The 19413-nt window shown below is 42.9% G+C and overlaps 1 protein-coding gene and 1 long non-coding RNA gene across 3 annotated transcripts; one reads left to right on the top strand and one right to left on the bottom strand.

Annotated features, from left to right (window-relative positions):
- Positions 1-4878: 4878 nt before the first annotated feature.
- LOC143733161 (uncharacterized) lies at positions 4879-6482 on the bottom strand. The gene is made up of 3 exons (XR_013201279.1): positions 5927-6482; positions 5686-5819; positions 4879-5229 (listed from the first exon to the last, which is right to left on the bottom strand). It is a non-coding gene; the product is annotated as an uncharacterized LOC143733161 (long non-coding RNA).
- A 12011-nt stretch (positions 6483-18493) lies between these two features.
- On the top strand, positions 18494-19413 carry LOC143733149 (proprotein convertase subtilisin/kexin type 7-like). Of its 2 annotated transcripts, none has more exons than XM_077224727.1 (3): positions 18494-18696; positions 18918-19052; positions 19135-19413. In XM_077224727.1, exons 1-3 carry the CDS (start codon positions 18508-18510, stop codon positions 19243-19245), a joined length of 435 nt encoding a protein of 144 aa, XP_077080842.1. In that variant the 5' UTR covers positions 18494-18507; the 3' UTR covers positions 19246-19413. The 2 variants fall into 2 exon arrangements, 1 of the variants encoding a protein (XP_077080842.1); XR_013201278.1 differs by having other exon boundaries at positions 18508-18696; positions 18935-19052.

Genomic DNA, 19413 nt, shown 5'->3' with positions numbered 1-19413 from the left:
TACTATGTTTTCGCCCTTGTAGCAAAGACAAGGAAAATTTATTTTTATACCTAACGTTTCATACAAAATAGCAATTCAAAGCGCTTTACATGAAAATGAAACATAAGAATATAAAACAGTAAAAAATAAAAAAGGGGGAAAAACGAATTAAAATAGTAGCTTACATCTAAGCAAAGATGCATTTAATTTTAGACCGAGTGGCAGTGGAGTCGATTGAAACACTATCTATTCGTAAAGGTGGTCAGACAGACACGGTGCCCCATCATTTTTAATATTCCTCCTCATCTATAATAAACTTTAAGCCAATCACCGAGAACAGTAGTAGGGAGCGGGACGTCACGTTTAAAAATGAATCTGCTGTCCTCTGCTGGACAACTTGAGACACTGACGTTCTGGCAAAACCAGCTATTCTAATTGTTATTCTAAACAATGAATGTATATTACTCAGTAATTATTCAGTGATAATGGGATTTTGGAGAAAAATGTTTGACACAGATTGCAACACAAACTGTTTAATGTTTTTTTTTTTTTTTAAATGACAACAAACAAAGTGGAAGACAAATAATAACAAAATGGCAATGACAAGTTACTGTGTGTGTGTGTGTGTGTGTGTGTGTGTAACATGCTATATTATTTATTAAAACATTACAATTTAACCGAATATAAACAAAACACTCCAAATGAGGGACACTGAACAGGCCCAGCTCTTACAATCCAACCAATTTTCTGAGCCTCTCTGTTTCTTTCTGTTGATATGATCCCACTAGCATATCTGTTATGTGCTTGGTTATTTTTTTTTCAAGGTACTTCTGAAAGCTCGTTTTGATGGCTTCAGGAGCCCAGTCCTGCTGCCAGACACCCCTGGAAACTCCTTCGCTGATCACCGTCTGTGCGCTCAGCTCAATATTTCTCCGATCTGGCAGAAATATCAAGAGTTGGTGGTTGTTAGTATCATGTGACATGACTTTTATTTTAGTGTTCGTGTCAAACAGTCAAGAGACTCACCTTTTACTTTCAGCTGGTCCATCATGTAATTGAAGAAGGCCTGCTGCCTTTCAGTCAGCCTCTCGCGGGCATCTGATCTGTCAGGCCAGAAAGGCTGGAGGGTCTCGTCCAGGTCTTCAGATCGACTCCTCTTCTGCTGAGGAGTGCAGTCTGGTGAAGGAGCTGGTCTCTTCCTCTGGACTCCAGACTGGGATGCTGCACTGGCTGCCATTTCTTCCAGCTCTTTCTTCAATTCAGCAATCTGTTGCTCTTGACCTTCCACACGTGATGTCAAGGCACCGAGCTCAGCCTTAACTGCAGCCATGTCACTTAGGGATTCTTGCATTTTTTGGGTTTTCCCCTTCAAAAGGGAAAATTGGCCGACTGCGAATTTTTCAAGATTAGTAATTTTATTAACCATCGACACATCCATGTCCAGTTCGTCTTCGGAGCTGCTCATCTTTCTATTGTCCTGATAAGAAAAGAACAGAACAAAAGATCATAATTTACAGTAGAATACATTAGTTATATTCTTTATATTATATTGCACTGTTTTTTAACAGGTTTGTTCTAATAAACCATATGATTATTACTTTTGAACCAGTTATTGCCTTATTGTTAAAATAACTGTATTCTTAGTCATTTTAAAGGCTGTTGTTCACTTACAAATGAAAAAAAATCTGATTGCTCAATTAATCATCAGAATAATGAACCGACTACTCGAATACCAAAATAATTGTTAATGACAGCCCTATTAACATAAGTGCCCCTCAAGAAACACAAAATAAGTGTAAAAATCCAGCATCTAAAGCAAAAAGTCAGTTGATTTCTCATATACTTACCATTTCCAATGAAGGTGCGAAGGAATCCGGTTAGCCTACATGTGTCTTCAAGAGAGGCCTCGCTGTCTTCATCATGTGTTGGCCAAAGTATCCTCTCTAAAACCATCTGACACATTGACAAAATTATCATTACTAAAGAATTGTAGATCTCAACAACATTACATAAATGGTCCATATCTTACCAATGGGGTGTACACTGTATCACAAGTCCTTGGAAAGAGAAGAGGAATAGTTTCCACAAAATGATTATCAAAACTCAGCAAAATCCCATAGATTATGCTGAGAATCATCTGATGAGCCAAGACTGTTAAAACTAAATTTAAACACACCGAAGCCCATTAGACTCATTTAAGACACCCTAATTTATAATCTATCATCTAATATTTATCTATCCATTCAATCACATGTTGATTCATGTGTCATAATTGCCCAGCTTTGATATAAATACCTGGATAGGGTCTTGCAGTTGATGACTTAACCAGAGCTGTATTGGTGTCTGGTTTCCTTCTGTCCGCAACTTGTGGTGGTTCCAGCCATCCTGAAAGTACTGAAGGTGTTTCTGTACATGTGGCAAGAAGCACCTTTGGAGGGCATAGAGATGCACTTCATCATCTGGATTCAGAAGTCCGTCATTCTCAAGGTTGGTGAAGATTGTGTAGAAGAGATCAAGCACTCCAGCATAAACATCTCTCCACAACCTTTCAATCCTAACACAGTAAAATAACCAAAATACAAAACATTTAAAACAACGACCAATATTCATTATGTTGTACATGAAGTGGAGCTTCCACAGCCTAAAAAAAATCTGTAAATCTATTTTACAAATGTGGGGATTTAGTTTCACATACATTACTTTTTTTTTTTTTTTTTTTTTTTTTTAGAATATTGTTTCCAGGATTGATGCAGGGTTTCTGCAGGTATCTTCAAATGAAATTTAATGCCTTTTTAATGCCTTTTTAAGGCCATTTTTAAAAAATTTAATGCCATACACGACCCATGACTAACAACGGATATTATATATATATATATATATCTATATATCTATATATATATATATATATATATACACACACACAATTTTTTTTTTTTTTAAATAGACATGTCCCAAATTGTGAATTGCAACCATTCAGTTTGACAATGATGCAATGATGAATCTATATCATTCTGAACTGAATTAGAAATGGCTCTTATTTGGTTATTGCAAATTTGCTTCAACAAAAAAATTAAAGCTGAAGTCGGCAAGATTTTTTTATATATTACTTGGACAACACTTACAAAAAATACAGCAAAAACAACTAGCCTAACTTAATATAAATTTCAAACATTATTAAAGACAATAAACTATCAGTAATAATATAAACACAAATAAATGAACTGAATAAACTGAACAAAAAAGTGTTTCAAGGTCTTATAGGTTTGGAATGACATAAGGGTGAGTAATTAACAACTCATTTTGGGTGAACTAACCCTGTAAAGTGCATTTTCCAAACTCCTAAACACTTTTTACATATGGAGAACAAGTTATTCTGAGGAAACATGCTTAATTTAATGGATTTCTGATGCTCTGTGGCCTAACAGCAAATAATAAACCATCAGACAACTGACAAAATTGAGGGTGCAATACTAAGGTTTTCCACTAGATGGAGGCATAGGATAAGAACCCTAATCTTTTTCCTTTTGAGTATCAGTTATAATGACATAAATGCATGAACAAAAGAACTATACTTACTTTGAAATGGTGCAGTAGATCTTCACTCGTTGAATGTCCCATGAACTGTGATCCCAGATAACGAGACTGGACACAACCAGCCTCCCAAAATCGAACATGGACATCTAGTTGTTTATTTTTTGTTGAGTGGTTTAAACTCTCATCAAACATCAGCACAAACGATCCTGCATTGTTAACTGCAGTAATCAGTTGATTTTTGAAGTATGGGGCAAGTCCAAATTTTAACATGTAGCTGGTTTTGTCCTTGCCACAAGAGAAGGATTTGACGATTTAAGATTCAGGAAACATTGTCTGGAACAACTCAGAAACACCTTCATTGGACGCGTAAGAGTGGTGATGGACCGCAGTGTTCAGACACCAGAGCACCTCCGCCTGCAAAGTCGCATTTGAGCCAAACGCAGATCGAAGGTCGATCGATTTTGCTCCACAAACGTTGGTGACTACAGCATCTGTTGTCGTCGTAACGTTACTTGTAGATTTGTCGGTCACACCAAAGTAACTAGACATAACGTTAGTTGTTTGCTGTCTGACTCTTACCGCCGATTTGTGGCCGTCACACTGCATGTGGGATTTTACGGCGCAGATTCCCATTGTCCCCAACTTAAATCCTTTTTTGCAAACGCCGCAAAATCCTTCATAATGTTTGCCACTAACGGGCTGCAACCATTTCTTGAAATCTTCGTTTTCCAGCCACTTCAGCTGAAATTTGCACTTTCCCATTTTCGTAGTTTCAGACCTGTCTACTGCTGTATAAAATGTCCGCGTCACCTCCGCATCACGGCAATTTTGCTCCGGCCGGAAGCAATTACCAAAATGGTTCCGCGTGTTTATCATACTAACGTACATATTTTGCGAGAGCAAATAAAAATTATGAATTATAAAGGCTATATTCAAATAAATGTATATAAAATTCTCTTCAAAACTATCATAATTTTTAATGCCCGTAGGAATCAAATTTAATGCTTTTTAATGCCTTTTAAGGCCTTAATTTTCGCAAAATCCATTTAAGGACTTTTAATGCTTTTTAATGCCCCGCGGAAACCCTGTGATGGCATAGTTACCTGGTAACAATTTTCTAATCATATTCAAAGTAACTATTTTATTCTAGAAACCATGCATATCTTGGTAATTGTTTGCATTTCTTTGTAAAAAAAAAAAAAAAAAAGATTATACCTCTGATTATGGACACTCTTCCCTGTGATGTGCGAGTTTCTGTTCTCTCCTCTGGTGGAAACCATGAATCGAGCAACATGGACATTCTCCCCACCTTTATCTGACCTCACACGTGATGGCACACCATACAGGTGTGTACCATACAATTTAATTTCATGGTGATAAAGTGATCTGCATTGAATTAACCTATGAACACATCCCACCAATTACACATTTATGCTTTTGCATTTTGCAAAAATTGCATTTTCTTTTGTTCAACTGTACAGACATTTCCTTTTCAGCCTGAATTATAAAACGCATCCAGATGAACATGATAAATAATAATAAATAATATTCTACTGTTGTCAGCATACCTTATTAACTTATGGTTACCATCGATGTGCCATAAACTGTTGGGTGCAGGGACTGAGTATTTTCTACGCCGCCGAGGGTTCAGTTGAAGACTGCGCATAAGGACACCCTGAGGATCCACCCGTCTCATGGATTCTTGAACACGTCGCCCTACAAAAAGTAAATTCATCAATATATGCAGTAAATATTTCAGTCTTTGAGTTCACCTTTGACATGTTCAGTGGGGACCTAAAGGACAAATTCAAAAATATTACTGTACTGACACTAGCAGATGTTAATACAAAAACTTAAAATTAACTGAGCTGAATAAGTACACTTCTGAGATGTTTTTCTAGCTTTAAATCATAATAACAATGAACGTTGCAACACTGCCGTATTTCAAAGCAGCTTCACACAGAAATAGTTGGATAATCTGTATTCTGTATTCTGATAATATATATAATCTGTATAAAGCGGTATATATATATATATATATATATATATATAAAATAGAAATTAAATCCATTTAGTATATATATATATATATATACTAAATTGATTTAATTTCTATTTTACATGCTTTTTACTCAAGGATGCTAATATGTCAAGGTACAAAACCCGCCTTACTCTGTACTCGAATGCCCTGTGCACCGAGATGTCCAACCATCATTTTGTATCCGGCATTTGGGTGACGCTTTAGTACATCTTCTACCAGAGCATCCAGTTCAGCGTCCTCCAAAGTTAAGAACAGGTCGCTTACTCTATGAGAATAAAATGAACCCATTATCAACCACACAACACACAAATATAAACACTAATGTGAAAGCTTAACGGTAGTAGTACTAGTAGGCTACTAGGAGCTGCTTACCTTAAACCATGTTGCGCCATTCTATTCCGGATAGTTCTTTCAGAGACACCAAACAACTTTGCAATGTTTACAGCAGTTTGGCCCATTGAGAGATAAGTTTCAATAGTCCTTATCGGAAGCAAGTACGATGGACGTCCCGCCGTCGTAGTACCATCTGACTCGCACAGATTTTGAATGTGCTGGGAAATATTTTGCAGAGAACTTAACAATTCAGGCTGTTCTTCAACGTTCATGTCGGCAAATATCTCTCCTAAAACATCGATAAGCACATCTAATCTAAACAACACATAGTCATTTGATGCGTTGTTATCAACTTCATTAGCTAAGTTGCGCAACTCTCTAGCTATTTGTAAAACGTCCGCCATAGTACACACCTGTTCCCACCACCCGACGTCACTACAAAGCAAGCCAGAGTAATCGAGCAAGCGCTTCAATCAACGATGAACCAATGGTAAGCAAGACCAACCCACCTAATTATCATACAAGACAAATAAATGTAAAAGTAAATGAATCAATAAATAAATAAATCTAAAAATAAATACATGTGGAAATAAATGAATCTATAAATAAATGATTGCATAAATAAATTAATCTAAACAATAAATATATAAATATAAAAAGTAAATCAATAAATAATTAACGAATAAATCAAAGTTAAAACGATTTTTTTTATATTTAAAAATGTATAAAAGCAGAAAATAATACATTAAGGTAAAAAATAATACAACAATAAATTTGATTAAAAATCAATCATATTTATTTTATCAAGTCGTTTATTCCTTTATTTATTTTTCTATTATCAAATTTTTTTATCCATTTATCACATTTATTTATCCATTTATTACATTTATTCATTTTTAATTTATGCAGGTTTGGTCCTCCATATGCAATGCCCTCTCAACTTCCCAACTCAACTGCACTAACGCAAATCGACAACTGAGACCAGATTAGAGCCAGATTCAGAAGCGCGATAAAAAAAATAATGAAAAGAAAAACATTCTACAACTCCAATAAGTCAACTCGATTGTTAATAGGTCAGCGTCGCGCATGATGAGTTCATTTGTTCATGTGTCACCACACTGATAAAATGCCTTGTGCACCCTTTTAAAAAAAACATTTGCCAGACGATAAATCAAACACAAATATCTGTAACTTTAAAAAGCATATTACCATATATTATAAATTAACTAACGTTATACAATACACTAACGTTACCTGGCTGAAGATAACAAAGTCACACAAATCCACAACTAGCTGGTTAAGTAAACCGCTTGGAACAACACCTTTCTCCCATTCAGCGACGCTACGTGAGCGGGCTGTCAGCAAGGCCTTAGCAACGCGTTTTCATTTCTGCGCCTGTGTTAACAGACGACTGTCTGCCATAAAATAATCACGACGAACTGTGCTAATTAACACGAAGTTCCCGTGAATACCCACTGGTGTCATTGAAGCATGATGTTCAAAATGTAGGCACTCAGGTTTTCTACCCATAGATGCTATAGCGCCGGGGAATGTGGTGCGGTCGGAAACCAGATTGAAAATTGTCAAAGTATCCATTCGAGCTTAAGAATTTGTTTAGCTGATTGAAGACAACTTTTTCAATGATCTTGCCTATGAAAGGAAGATTTGAGATCGGTCTATAGTTGTTTAATATGGTCTTATCCAGATTGCTCTTTTTCAGGAGGGGCTTGACAACAGCAGTTTTCAGGGAGGTCGGAAAACTCCCAGAGAGAAGTGAGGCATTTACCACTTCTAGGAGATCTGCTTCTAAGCTGTGTATAACATTTTTGAAAAAAGATGTGGGAAGTGCGTCAAGGGCGCAGGTTGATGTTTTTAGTTGCTGTACGGTTTCTTCCAAAATGTTGCCATCAATTTCTTCGAAATCAGACATAGTGGCTACTTTCTCATGCTGTTGTCTGATCTGCCTGACACCAGCGCAACTCAAGGATGAGCTGATCACCTTTCTGATATTATTGATTTTCTCAGAGAAGAAAGAAGCAAACTCACTGCACTTTCTCACTGAGAGCATTTCACTGGGAATCTGGCTTGGGGGGTTTGTCAGTCTCTCTACAGTAGCAAAAAGAGTGCGCGTGTTGTTTATATTGCTGTTTATAATATTCGAGAAGAAAGTCTGTTTAGCTTTGCCTAGTTCCTTATTGAAAGCATGGATGCTGTCTTTGTAGATGTTATAATGGACTACAAGTTTTGTCTTCCGCCACATGCGCTCTGCTTTTCTGCATTGTCTTTTCATATTTTGCACTGCTGTTGAGTTTCTCCAAGGTGCTTTTTGTCTGCCACTCTTCTTCCTGACTTTCACAGGAGCAATATCATCAATTACACTCTTAACGTTTGAGTTAAAAGAATCAAGGAGAAAATCAACAGAGTCAGCAGATAAGCTTGGTGTTAAAGATATAGCCTTCATAAATAGTACACTAGTGTTCTCATTTAAGCATCTCTTCTTGACAGACACAGATCTGGCTTCAATGGCAGGAGAGATCAATATATCAAAGAAAATACAAAAATGATCAGACAGTGCTACATCCTTAATAACAATCGATGAAATGTTTAGACCCTTACTAATAAGTAAATCTAGAGTGTGTCCATGATTATGTGTGGGTCCATGTACATGCTGAGTCAGATCAAAAGTTTTTAAAACAGTTTTGATTTCTTTTGCCATATTGTTTTCTGCATTATCTATGTGAATGTTAAAATCTCCAGCAATGGAAAAGCAGTCAAACTCTGAGGAAATTGTTGATAACAGTTCTGTTAAGTTCTCAGCAAAAGCTGGAGAGTATTTTGGAGGCCTGTAAACAATGATAAGTAAAATGCGTGGAGCACCTTTTAACATAATACCCAGATATTCGAAAGACGGGTAATTCCCAAATGATATTTGCTTACATTGATAGACATCTTTAAAAAGAGCAGCTAAACCTCCGCCTCTTCTGACAGCTCTGCAGACACTCATAAAAGTAATGTTAGGAGGGGCTGTTTCATTGAGGACTGTTGCACTGCAACTTTCTTCTAGCCAAGTTTCATTTAGCAACATAAAATCCAGGTTGTATGTGGTTATTAAGTCGTTGACTAAAAGTGATTTATTTTTAAGTGAACGGATGTTTAAAAGTGCTAACTTAACAGTCTTACTTTTTGTCCCCACAGCAATCTTGGTATGTCGTGTAATAGGCACCAGATTAGATGGGTTTGCTGTACGGCTTTTGAAGGCCTTAGACTTTCTATCATGTAATCGAACAGCAATAGAAAAAGGTACAGGCACACTGGGTTCCCGCTTGTTCTGTAAACATTTGAGAAAGTTATTGTTATCATAGCGGGGACCCGACACATATCACTGAGAGCTGGTATCAGTTGTTTTTGGTTCACCTCGAGCCGCTGGAGGAGGGTGTGGGCCCTGGCGCTGTGGCAGAGGCCGAAGAGCTATCACAGGAGGAGGGGGAGGGCGAGCTGGGCCCGCAGGCTTTGGTGGTTGCGGGGCCTGGCGTTTTTTGGTTGGTATCTGGGGGCTCGCAGCAAAAGAGCGGGATAGTCTAGTTCCAGCATACACCAGTTGTTCCATTTTCTCTGAGAAGCACAGAAGTGGAGATGCTGGAGAGAGTGATAATGTTTCCGGTGAGAGGGATTGTTGCTCTGGTGTTATTGGAGGCTGTAATATGCTGTCCTGGTTTCCCTGGCTGTTTTCCAGAAAGTCGTCCTTGGGTGCTGTATCTTGGAGCAGTGCTGGTATGTCACAGTCTGTCTGTGGTAATACACCTCTACTACACCGCTACTACACCGCTAATACACCGCTACTACATCACTACACCGCTAATACACCTCTACTACACCGCTAATACACCTCTACTACACGCTAATACACCTCTACTACACCGCTAATACACCTCTACTACACCGCTAATAACCTCTACTACACGCTAATACACCTCTACTACACGCTAATACACCTCTACTACACGCTAATACACCTCTACTACACCGCTAATACACCTCTACTACACGCTAATACACCTCTACTACACCGCTAATACACCTCTACTACACGCTAATACACCGCTACTACATCACTACACCGCTAATACACCTCTACTACACCGCTAATACACCTCTACTACACCGCTAATACACCTCTACTACACGCTAATACACCTCTACTACACCGCTAATACACCTCTACTACACCGGTAATACACCTCTAATACACGCTAATACACCTCTACTACACGCTAATACACCTCTACTACACCACTAATACACCTCTACTACACCGCTAATACACCTCTACTACACGCTAATACACCTCTACTACACCACTAATACACCGCTAATACACCTCTACTACAACACTACTACACCGCTAATACACCGCTAATACACCTCTACTATACCGCTAATACACCTCTACTACACAGCTAATACACCTCTACTACACCACTAATACACCTCTACTACACCGCTAATACACCTCTACTACACGCTAATACACCTCTACTACACCACTAATACACCGCTAATACACCTCTACTACACCTCTACTACACCGGTAATACACCTCTACTACACGCTAATACACCTCTACTACACGCTAATACACCTCTACTACACCGCTAATACACCTCTACTACACCGCTAATACACCTCTACTACACGCTAATACACCTCTACTACACGCTAATACACCTCTACTACACCTCTACTACACCGCTACTACACCGCTAATACACCGCTAATACACCTCTACTATACCGCTAATACACCTCTACTACACAGCTAATACACCTCTACTACACCGCTAATACACCTCTACTACACCGCTAATACACCTCTACTAAACCGCTAATACACCTCTACTACAACGCTAATACACCGCTAATACACCTCTACTACACAGCCGCGCGTACTGGGATCCGACACCAAAGTCCCAAGGGCAGTAGCCCGGGGCTCATATAGTGCATAATCACCATAGACTCACAGAGAGTCGGAGAAGAGAGGCTGCAAGCATCATTCCCCATGAAATAGCATCCTACAGGAGCTAGTTATGTTAACAGTGTTTCACGCAGACAGGGTGAAAGTGTTCAGCCTGAACTGGGTAATAGTACGGGTTATTCAACACCCATGGAGCTGTTCTATCGATCAGTGAGCGAAGCACAAGCAAAACTCAGCATCTGGGCCGGCACAGCGGGGCAGATAGCACTGAATTCTAGACCGACAGCAGCTTGGCCTGTAAGGCGGGAACCTCTAGGTTATAAAACCTTATAAATGTAGATGGCAAGGCCCAGCCAGCCGCCATACAGATATCTTGCAAGGAAATCCCGCTAGACCACGCCCACGATGAGGCCACGCCACTTGTGGAGTGAGCTCTGACACCCAAAGGACACTGCAGGCCCTTAGAAGTGTACGCCAGCACTATGGCATCGACTATCCATCTGGATAGGCTCTGTTTTGATGCGGCCAGTCCCTTGGAGCGTCCGCCAAACAAAACGAAGAGCTGCTCAGTCTGTCTGAAGACCGACGAGCGGGACACATAAGCTCTCAGTGCCCTGACAGGGCAGAGGAGACTCGCATCCTTCTCCTCATCACGAACCGGGGGGGCGCACAGGGAAATAACCTGGTCCCTGAACGGTGTGTTGAGGGATTTGGGCACGTACCCATGCCTTGGTTTGAGTATGACTTTTGAGTTATTAGGCCCAAACTCCATGCATGACGCGCTTACTGAAAACGCTTGCAAGTCCCCTATGCGCTTCACTGAAGCGAGAGCCATAAGGAATACTGTTTTGAGAGACAGATGTTTCATGTCTGACAAATGGATTGGCTCGAATGGGGCACCTTTCTTGGCTTCAAAAACCGTAGAAAGGTCCCACACAGGGACTGAGGGGGGTCTGGGAGGATTCAGCCTCCGAGCTCCCCTGAGGAATCGCACGACCAGGTCGTTTTTCCCCAGTGACTGGCAAGACGTCGGTTTTGCCAACGCCGCTATGGCCGCCACGCATACTTTGAGCGTGGACGGGGTTCTGCCCTTATCCAGCAGCTCCTGAAGGAAGGAGAGCACTTCCGTAACCCCCAAGTCTGCGGGTGAAAAGCCCTGAGCTTGACACCAGGCAGAGAGCACCGACCACTTTGAGGAATAGAGCCGTCTAGTAGACGGGGCTCTAGCCTGCGTGAATGTATTTAACACTCCCTCTGGGAGGTTAGCGGGTACCCGTTGATGGCCCATGCATGTAGGGACCATAACTCCGGGCGAGGATGCCAAATCGAGCCCTTTGCCTGAGAGAGGAGGTCTCTCCTCAGCGGTATAGGCAGAGCCGGCCCGTGGCATAGGCGAATAGGCAAATGCTAGGGGCACCACTCAATAGGGGCGCCAAAATGAGTGAACGAGTGCATTTTTTTTGTTGATTTTTTTTTACTAATACTATTTTAAAAACATCAATTCAAAATACTACAAAATAAAGCAAAAAAACTCCACAAAAACTAAGTCCCCCGACTCCGGTCCAGCGCATCAATCTTCCCCCACCCAGCGAATGCTTGCAGTGCGTCAGAAACAGAGCGCGCGCGACCAGTTTACTGTTGCTAATTTGTTGTGTAGCGTCGCCCCTCGCTGCATCCAATGTAGACAGCATTGCTTTCGTTTGAGGGCACTTAACACACTCAATTACCCCGTAGAAACGGGCCTGGCAGCTCGCGCCAGGTCTAGACATGGTGAAAGTTACCTGATTGTGACGGATGGCCAAATTTACATGACATATTTTAAATTAGCATTATAGTCTGCAATAGATACAGTGCCAAACGGAAGAGAGGAGGATAAAAGGGGATAAAGACAGAGGTAATGTAATGAATGAACAGTTTATCTAATTGCATAGTAGTAAGTTATATAATTTAATGGCAGTTATTTTTACCTTAAACTTTATGCTAACAGTTGTTCTGAGTTCTCCAGAGGCCCCAGACAGTGTGATTTGTAACAATCACGTCAGTTTTTTTAGACGCATTCACTATCACTTTTATCAATTAATGTTTTACTCTACAGTTGTGCAGTTTTGAAGGGTATATATGGCATTTTTTAGATTTATTTGCCAAAATTATTAATGATATTTATATAGGCTACAGGTTTATTAAAAGTAGCAACGTTTTATGTAAAATTAACATTAAAGAAGACATTTCGCAGTTTCTTTCATGGTGAAAACATGAAACGTGCCATAGTTTAGTGGAAGATTGCTGCAATCAACTGCAAAACAAACCCTTTTGCTAGCGCTCAATGAATAGTTTGTGCATGAATGACATTTGGACGATGACATCACTGTTTTATCCAGAGCGGCTATATATACTGAACAAAATTATAAACGCAACAAAACTGTAAAGCTGTAAATCTGCCTTGAAATAATCTATATTGTAAAAAGCGCTATAAAAATAAATGGGACTTGACTTGAATGCTAGATGTAATGCTCTTGCTATTTGTGTTTAGGCTGTAATGTGTGTATATATATATATATATATATATAATAAACATAAATAATCATGAACATAATGACAGGGTGAAATGGGCTGTGATGCATCGGGCACCAGGTAAAATCTTGCCTAGGGCTGCAAATTGGCCAGGGCCGGCCCTGGGTATAGGCCACGGTGCAGTGCTGGTCAGCCGCATCAGGACTGGGAACCAATTCTGGTTCGTCCAGAGCGGAGCCAGGAGCAGCACTGGGAATCCGTTTTCCCTGATTCGTTCCAGTACTTGAGGCAGGAGCGAGACGGGGGGAAAAGCATAGAGGGGGCAGCGGGGCCATACGTGGGCCAGCGCATCCCTGCTCTTGGAGAAAAAGTTCGGACAGTGAGCGTTTTCTTGAGACGCGAAAAAGTCCACCTACGCTCTCAGGGTTCCAGACTGCGAACAAATTGGTCGCATATGCAACCATTTTTTGCGAATGTGCGAGTTAAAATGTTATGTGGTCGCATTAGTGCGAGTGGACGCCTGAGCAACAGAACGCCGTTGTATCAGCTGCTGCAGTCCGTAACTTATGTTCAAAATGAACGAGTAGGCTAAATCATGAATCCATTTTCCAAACCGTGTTTTCGACTTATTCTGAATCACTACGGTACGCCTATAATGTTTATTTTCGGACTATTTTATCCCGGGGTCGTCTCGGCTGCGGAGTAGCCCAGTGCCTGTGTGACTCGCCCTAGACATTAACGGAGAGAAGTTCCGTCTACAATGTTCTTCCGCAAGACACGTGCAGTTTATTTATTGACGAACCAATATGTTGCAATATGCAATATGTACGACCAAATCATATGCTGGTGCGACCAACTGTGAAAGTTGGTAGCACCAGTGCAACCAGTGGAAAAGTTAGTCTGGAGCCCTGGCTCTGCCGAATGTCTCCCACAGCAGTTGGATCGTCCGCGGGTGCAGCGACCATTTCCCTGCTGGGACATTTTTTCTGGACAGACAGCCTGGTCCCAGATTCAGGCAGAGGTTTCAGCCTTTAAAGGTTTGGGGACCTGACGCCACCCTGGCGATTTATGTATACCACCACATGTTGTCCGACCGGACTAAGACGTGGCGGCCTTTTATCTGGGGACAAATGCGCCGTAGCGCGTTGTCGACTGCCAGCATTTCCAGACAGTTTATGAGTAGGAGCTTTTCCCGTTCTGACCACTGGCCAAAGAACGGTCTGCCCTCGAGTAGCGCTCCCCAACCCGAGGTGGAGGCGTCCGTGGACACCACCGTCACACTCGAGGGAGTCCCCAGACTCACGCCTGACTGACACCAGTCGGCTATTTTCCAAGGTTCCGAAACGCATTTCATGTCGACCTTGAGGCGAAACAGACCAGAGGTCCATGCCCGGGGTGGAACTCGCGCTTTCAGCCACAGCTGCAGTGGGCGTATGCGATGCAGGCCCAGCTGAAGTACCGAAGATGCCGAGGCCTACTACATCACTACACCGCTAATACACCTCTACTACACCGCTAATACATCGCTACTACACCGCTAATACACCTCTACTACATCGTTTATACACCTCTACTACACCGCTAATACACCTCTACTACACCGCTAATAAACCTCTACTAAACCGCTAATACACCTCTACTACATCGTTTATACACCTCTACTACACCGCTAATACACCTCCACTACACCGCTAATACACCTCTACTAAACCGCTAATACACCGCTACTACTATATACACTCTGCTTACAAACGATATACACTCTGCTCACAATATTGTACAGATTATTACAATCGTATATCAGTTCAGTTAATAGCAACTGTTTAGATCCGATTTGTGTTCATGCAGCTCTTCGGCAATGACGTTGCGTTTATGGAGGGGTTTGCATTTACAATAGAGATGTTGTCTTATTTAAATTTTAAATAAAAGCCCTTACCTGCATGTGTTGTTTCAGCCATTAGAAGAGGAAGGAGGACTTTATAAAGGTTTTGAATGGCCCAATTTTGTTGACAAATGAATAGAAAATAAACAAAATAAACAAACAATCACAAATTGTCTGTATAAAACTTTATGATCATATATACAATTTAACAATATTTCAATTGAGTCAGTCTGTGCACTCTGGCGGGCACGAGACTTACATTCATAACGTGCTTTCTTTTGTGAAACTGACCCGGAGCCGAAAGCGCGGTGCGCGAAACTCTCGGCTCTGGGCAATGGCTGCTCGCTGAAAGCCGAAACTGGCTGATTTATGTGAGATGTCCCAATCATAAGGGATGGGGAACATTCTTTTTCCACTTTTTGAAGCGCGAGCAGCACTCCGGGCGGAAAAGCTTCCTGTAAGCGTGAGCGCGTGTGCGCGGGCTCTAGACTTACAAGTGTATTTGACGCCCCGAACATAATGGATGGGGAGCGTTTTATTAATGCCTTGCGTTTTGTGATAACACTTAAACGCGCGGGCGGAGCCCGGGGGGAGGTTTGTGTTAGCAAGCGTGAACGCACTCTGGCGGGCACGAGACTTACATTCATAACCTGCTTTCTTGATCGTGTAACAGAGCGGGCAGATAGTGGGCACAGACTTGTGGACACATTTCTTACATCTATACTCGAGCGGCTTTTCTGCGCTTTATGAGAGTGTGCTCTGCGAGTTTCGGAGTGCTTATGTGTAGTGGTGAACACTGGGGCGTGGGCACTTTCACTACACTTACAACACCGACGGCATGAGCCGGACCAGACATTATACTCTTTTTGAGATTTTTCTGGGTCGCTGTGAAAACGGCGTTTGTGTGCAGGCGAGAGGGTAAACAAACCGGCTCGTTGGCTGCTAATTGAACCACTGTAGTAGCCTGTTTGGAGACATTTCGACGGCGGCGCGCAAGCCCGTCCGGGTCATGCAGAGCGCTCGAGAGGGCTCTGCATGATGCGCGAACGGGGACGCGAGGGCGGGGTAGCTCTCTTGTAACGTAAAGAGAGCTAGCCGCGTGCTCGGTGGTCGAGCAGAACTGGAACAGTGTTTGTACGAGGGCGCGCGCACGAGTAGTGGTTACGGGACCTACATGTAACACAGATGATGCCCGTCCGGGTCATGCAGACAGCTCGAGAGTGCCCTGCATGACGCGCGAACGGGGACACGAGGGCGGGGTAGTTCTCTTGTAACGTAAAGAGAGCTAGCCGCGTGCTCGCACGTGTCCTTCGGCCTCATTCTCAGATGCGACGGCAGTGAGGCTCGTGAGCGGCAGCTGCGCGTCGGTGAGGAGAGGCGGGGGGTGTTGAAGGCTTCGAGTCGAGCCCGCAGGGTCGAAAGCGGAAGCGATTCACAGAGCTCGCAGCCCCGAAGTGCGAGGCGTCTTAAAAAAGACACTCGCTGCTCTTTTAGAATAGGTTTTAGCAAGGTAAAGGATACGTCGCCGGATAGCGTAGCTCGCACCGATGGCTGAAGGTGGCGAAGACGGCCGGCTTCCTCAGTGCTGTCCTAAGCTGGCTGTTCGCTGTTCGACGGCGGCGGTGGCTTCTCTCAGATCCAGCGTTGCGAAGAGCTCGCTGAAGAGATGAAAAATCAGGGAAGTCAGCCTACAGCCCCTAGTGTTATACGCTAAGCCACGCCCATTCTGGCGGGCTGTGACGCTATGAAGGCGCGGGCGCCCTTCATTGGGCGTGACGTCACGCCGGGCTCACTGGTAGGCTGCAGCAGTTACCCGCAGGGCAGCCAATGAGCACGCGAGATGGCCTGCTCTAGGTCTGCTAGCTGCTGCACTGCGTTGACAAGGAATACAAAATTAAGGATAATTTTTTGGCTTCAGTATCTCGAGAAGATGAATCTTCCCCCCATAGCGTAAGCTAAACTTACGCAATACGAGAGAACCTCTCGTAAGAGAACTCAGTGTCACGGGTACAGATATGAAGAAAGGGGAAGAGAGACACGGGAAAACCTGCAACCTGCATCACTCCATCTACACACAGTGAGTTTCACGCTGAACCGTCACGCAGTGTTTTATACTCAACGTAACATACAGCCTGCACAGCACACCGTGACCACAAGTAGAGCGTGTTTCTCCAGTCTTCGTTCCCCGATCTCCCTCCCTGCCCCCGCTGTCTGCTACACAATCACAACGGTTCATACATGCATGAATAAATTAAAAACACTTCCCTCTCCACGGGCCAAGAAGACCCATCCGTATGGTGTGGATAGTGCAAGTAGCACCCGTATCTGCAGCCGAGGACGCCAATACACAAGCCGGGGGCGGCGTTTACAGCATTTAGTTCATTCACCAGGTCCGTCTAACGTTCGTGTCAGAGGATTCTCCAGCTCGGAGTCTCAGTGGCATGTGGACGACAGTCAAGTGGAAATCCGAGGTAATTGGTGACACTGTAATAATTTCCCCCCTCTCGCTATGCTCACCCAGAGACAACTAACTAGCTCACTATCTTCATCTCCGGAGAACCTATTGTCCCTGAGAGACAGCCAAGACATTCTCCACGAGTCACCACCTCCGAACCCCCCTTCGCTTCCCCACACCTCTCTTTTAAAGTCCATTTGTGTACAACTTCCACAGGTGAATGTCATCAAAGCAGTCTTGACGACACTACAGTAGTTATTAGTGAAAATATTACATATAAAAAATACTAATATGTCTAAAATATTAATATACGTGTAGTTCATGAATAATGCAACAGTCCCAGTCTTCATCCATCCAAGTCCAGTGTGTTGAGCTCCTCCGCTTTTTCAACGTTTGCCATCTTGCTGTGAGAAACAGCCACATCCCGAGGATCCAAAACAGCAGACACTCGATTTCCTCCATTGTCCTGTGTGTGTGTGGTTAGCGGGTTTGTGTCGCGTAGAAGATTACGTCATAGCAGTTTCCTGTGGCGTCGCTATGACGACCAGGTACTATTGTGGAGGTACTATCTGTAATGGAAAACGGAGCGAAAAGCGAGCCGAGTTGAGCTGGTACTGGTAATGGAAAAGCGCCATAAGAGCCCCAATCGTCCCGCTAGCAGGACGTGACCGCTAATTAAACCTGTTTTTCTCAAAATTATGTTCTTGAAAAACATAGCGATCAGCCGACTTCAGATAACCATAACTGTTGTTGCCGTCAAACGATGAAAGAAATAAAAACAGATTTGGAAAGGGCTTTAATATGGTATCAAACCCTGTAATTGGTCAAATGTCAGGATGTGATGGGTCTTCCCAGATGGCATCACATGTGGTGATGTGTCTCCCGCTCTGTTTCAGGAGACTCGGCTCTGGCGTTGGGTGTCCTGAAGTACTGGAAACTCACTCTGTACGGCTCGTCTCTGTCTCCGCAGCAGGTGAACGAGAGACAGAGGTGAGCACTAATACTCTACATTCATTCAGTGCTTTTACTTGAAGATAATCGAAATGTTGAGGAAATAAACACCAAATATTTCAACTGTTAAACAGATTGTGCTGCTTGTTTTTGGGCCAGATAATCATTCCACGTGGTTTATTTGTAGACTAGATATGATGAACCTGTTTACAATGTTAGTATTAAAACATTTGTATGTAAGCAATGCATTTGTCTGAAAGTTCGTCTGGATGTGCAGAGTTGTAGAAGACGCCATGAGTGGCCAGTACCTGACCAGCAGCTTCGCTCTGCCCTGCCCGCCTGGCATCGATGTTCCTCCTGAGATCGTGAGCCCCTTCACCTCCAGCAGCCTGAATGTGTGTAGTCACAGACCACACACTGTGTTCAGATACTGTGCTGTGTACCCCGTGCCGTGACCATGACTGTTGTGCTGTGCAGTCTCTGCTGCTGCTGGGCTGCTTAGCCCTCTTCTGGTCGCTGTATTACACTCTGGAAGTGACGCTGGCACACTGGGACTGGCGTGGCTGTGGCGGGGCCGTGCGGGGCTGAGGACTGCAGGCTGGAGCCATAGGCCTGGAGGACAGTCAGGTGGTGGAGATCCAGCCGGAGATGGACACCGAGGCCAAAGTGCCCCTCATCGCTGCTGAAGAGCACACGTAGCACTCAGGAAAAGCCCAGATCGGGACACTCTTCATCTCTTCTGTCTCCATCTCTTCT

The sequence above is a fragment of the Siphateles boraxobius genome, unplaced genomic scaffold, assembly GCF_051911475.1.
Source record: "Siphateles boraxobius isolate OS27281-9 unplaced genomic scaffold, OSU_SipBor_1 91, whole genome shotgun sequence".
Lineage (NCBI taxonomy): Eukaryota > Metazoa > Chordata > Actinopteri > Cypriniformes > Leuciscidae > Siphateles > Siphateles boraxobius.
Note: the sequence above shows the minus strand (reverse complement) of the source record. Positions and strands in the feature narration are given on the sequence as shown.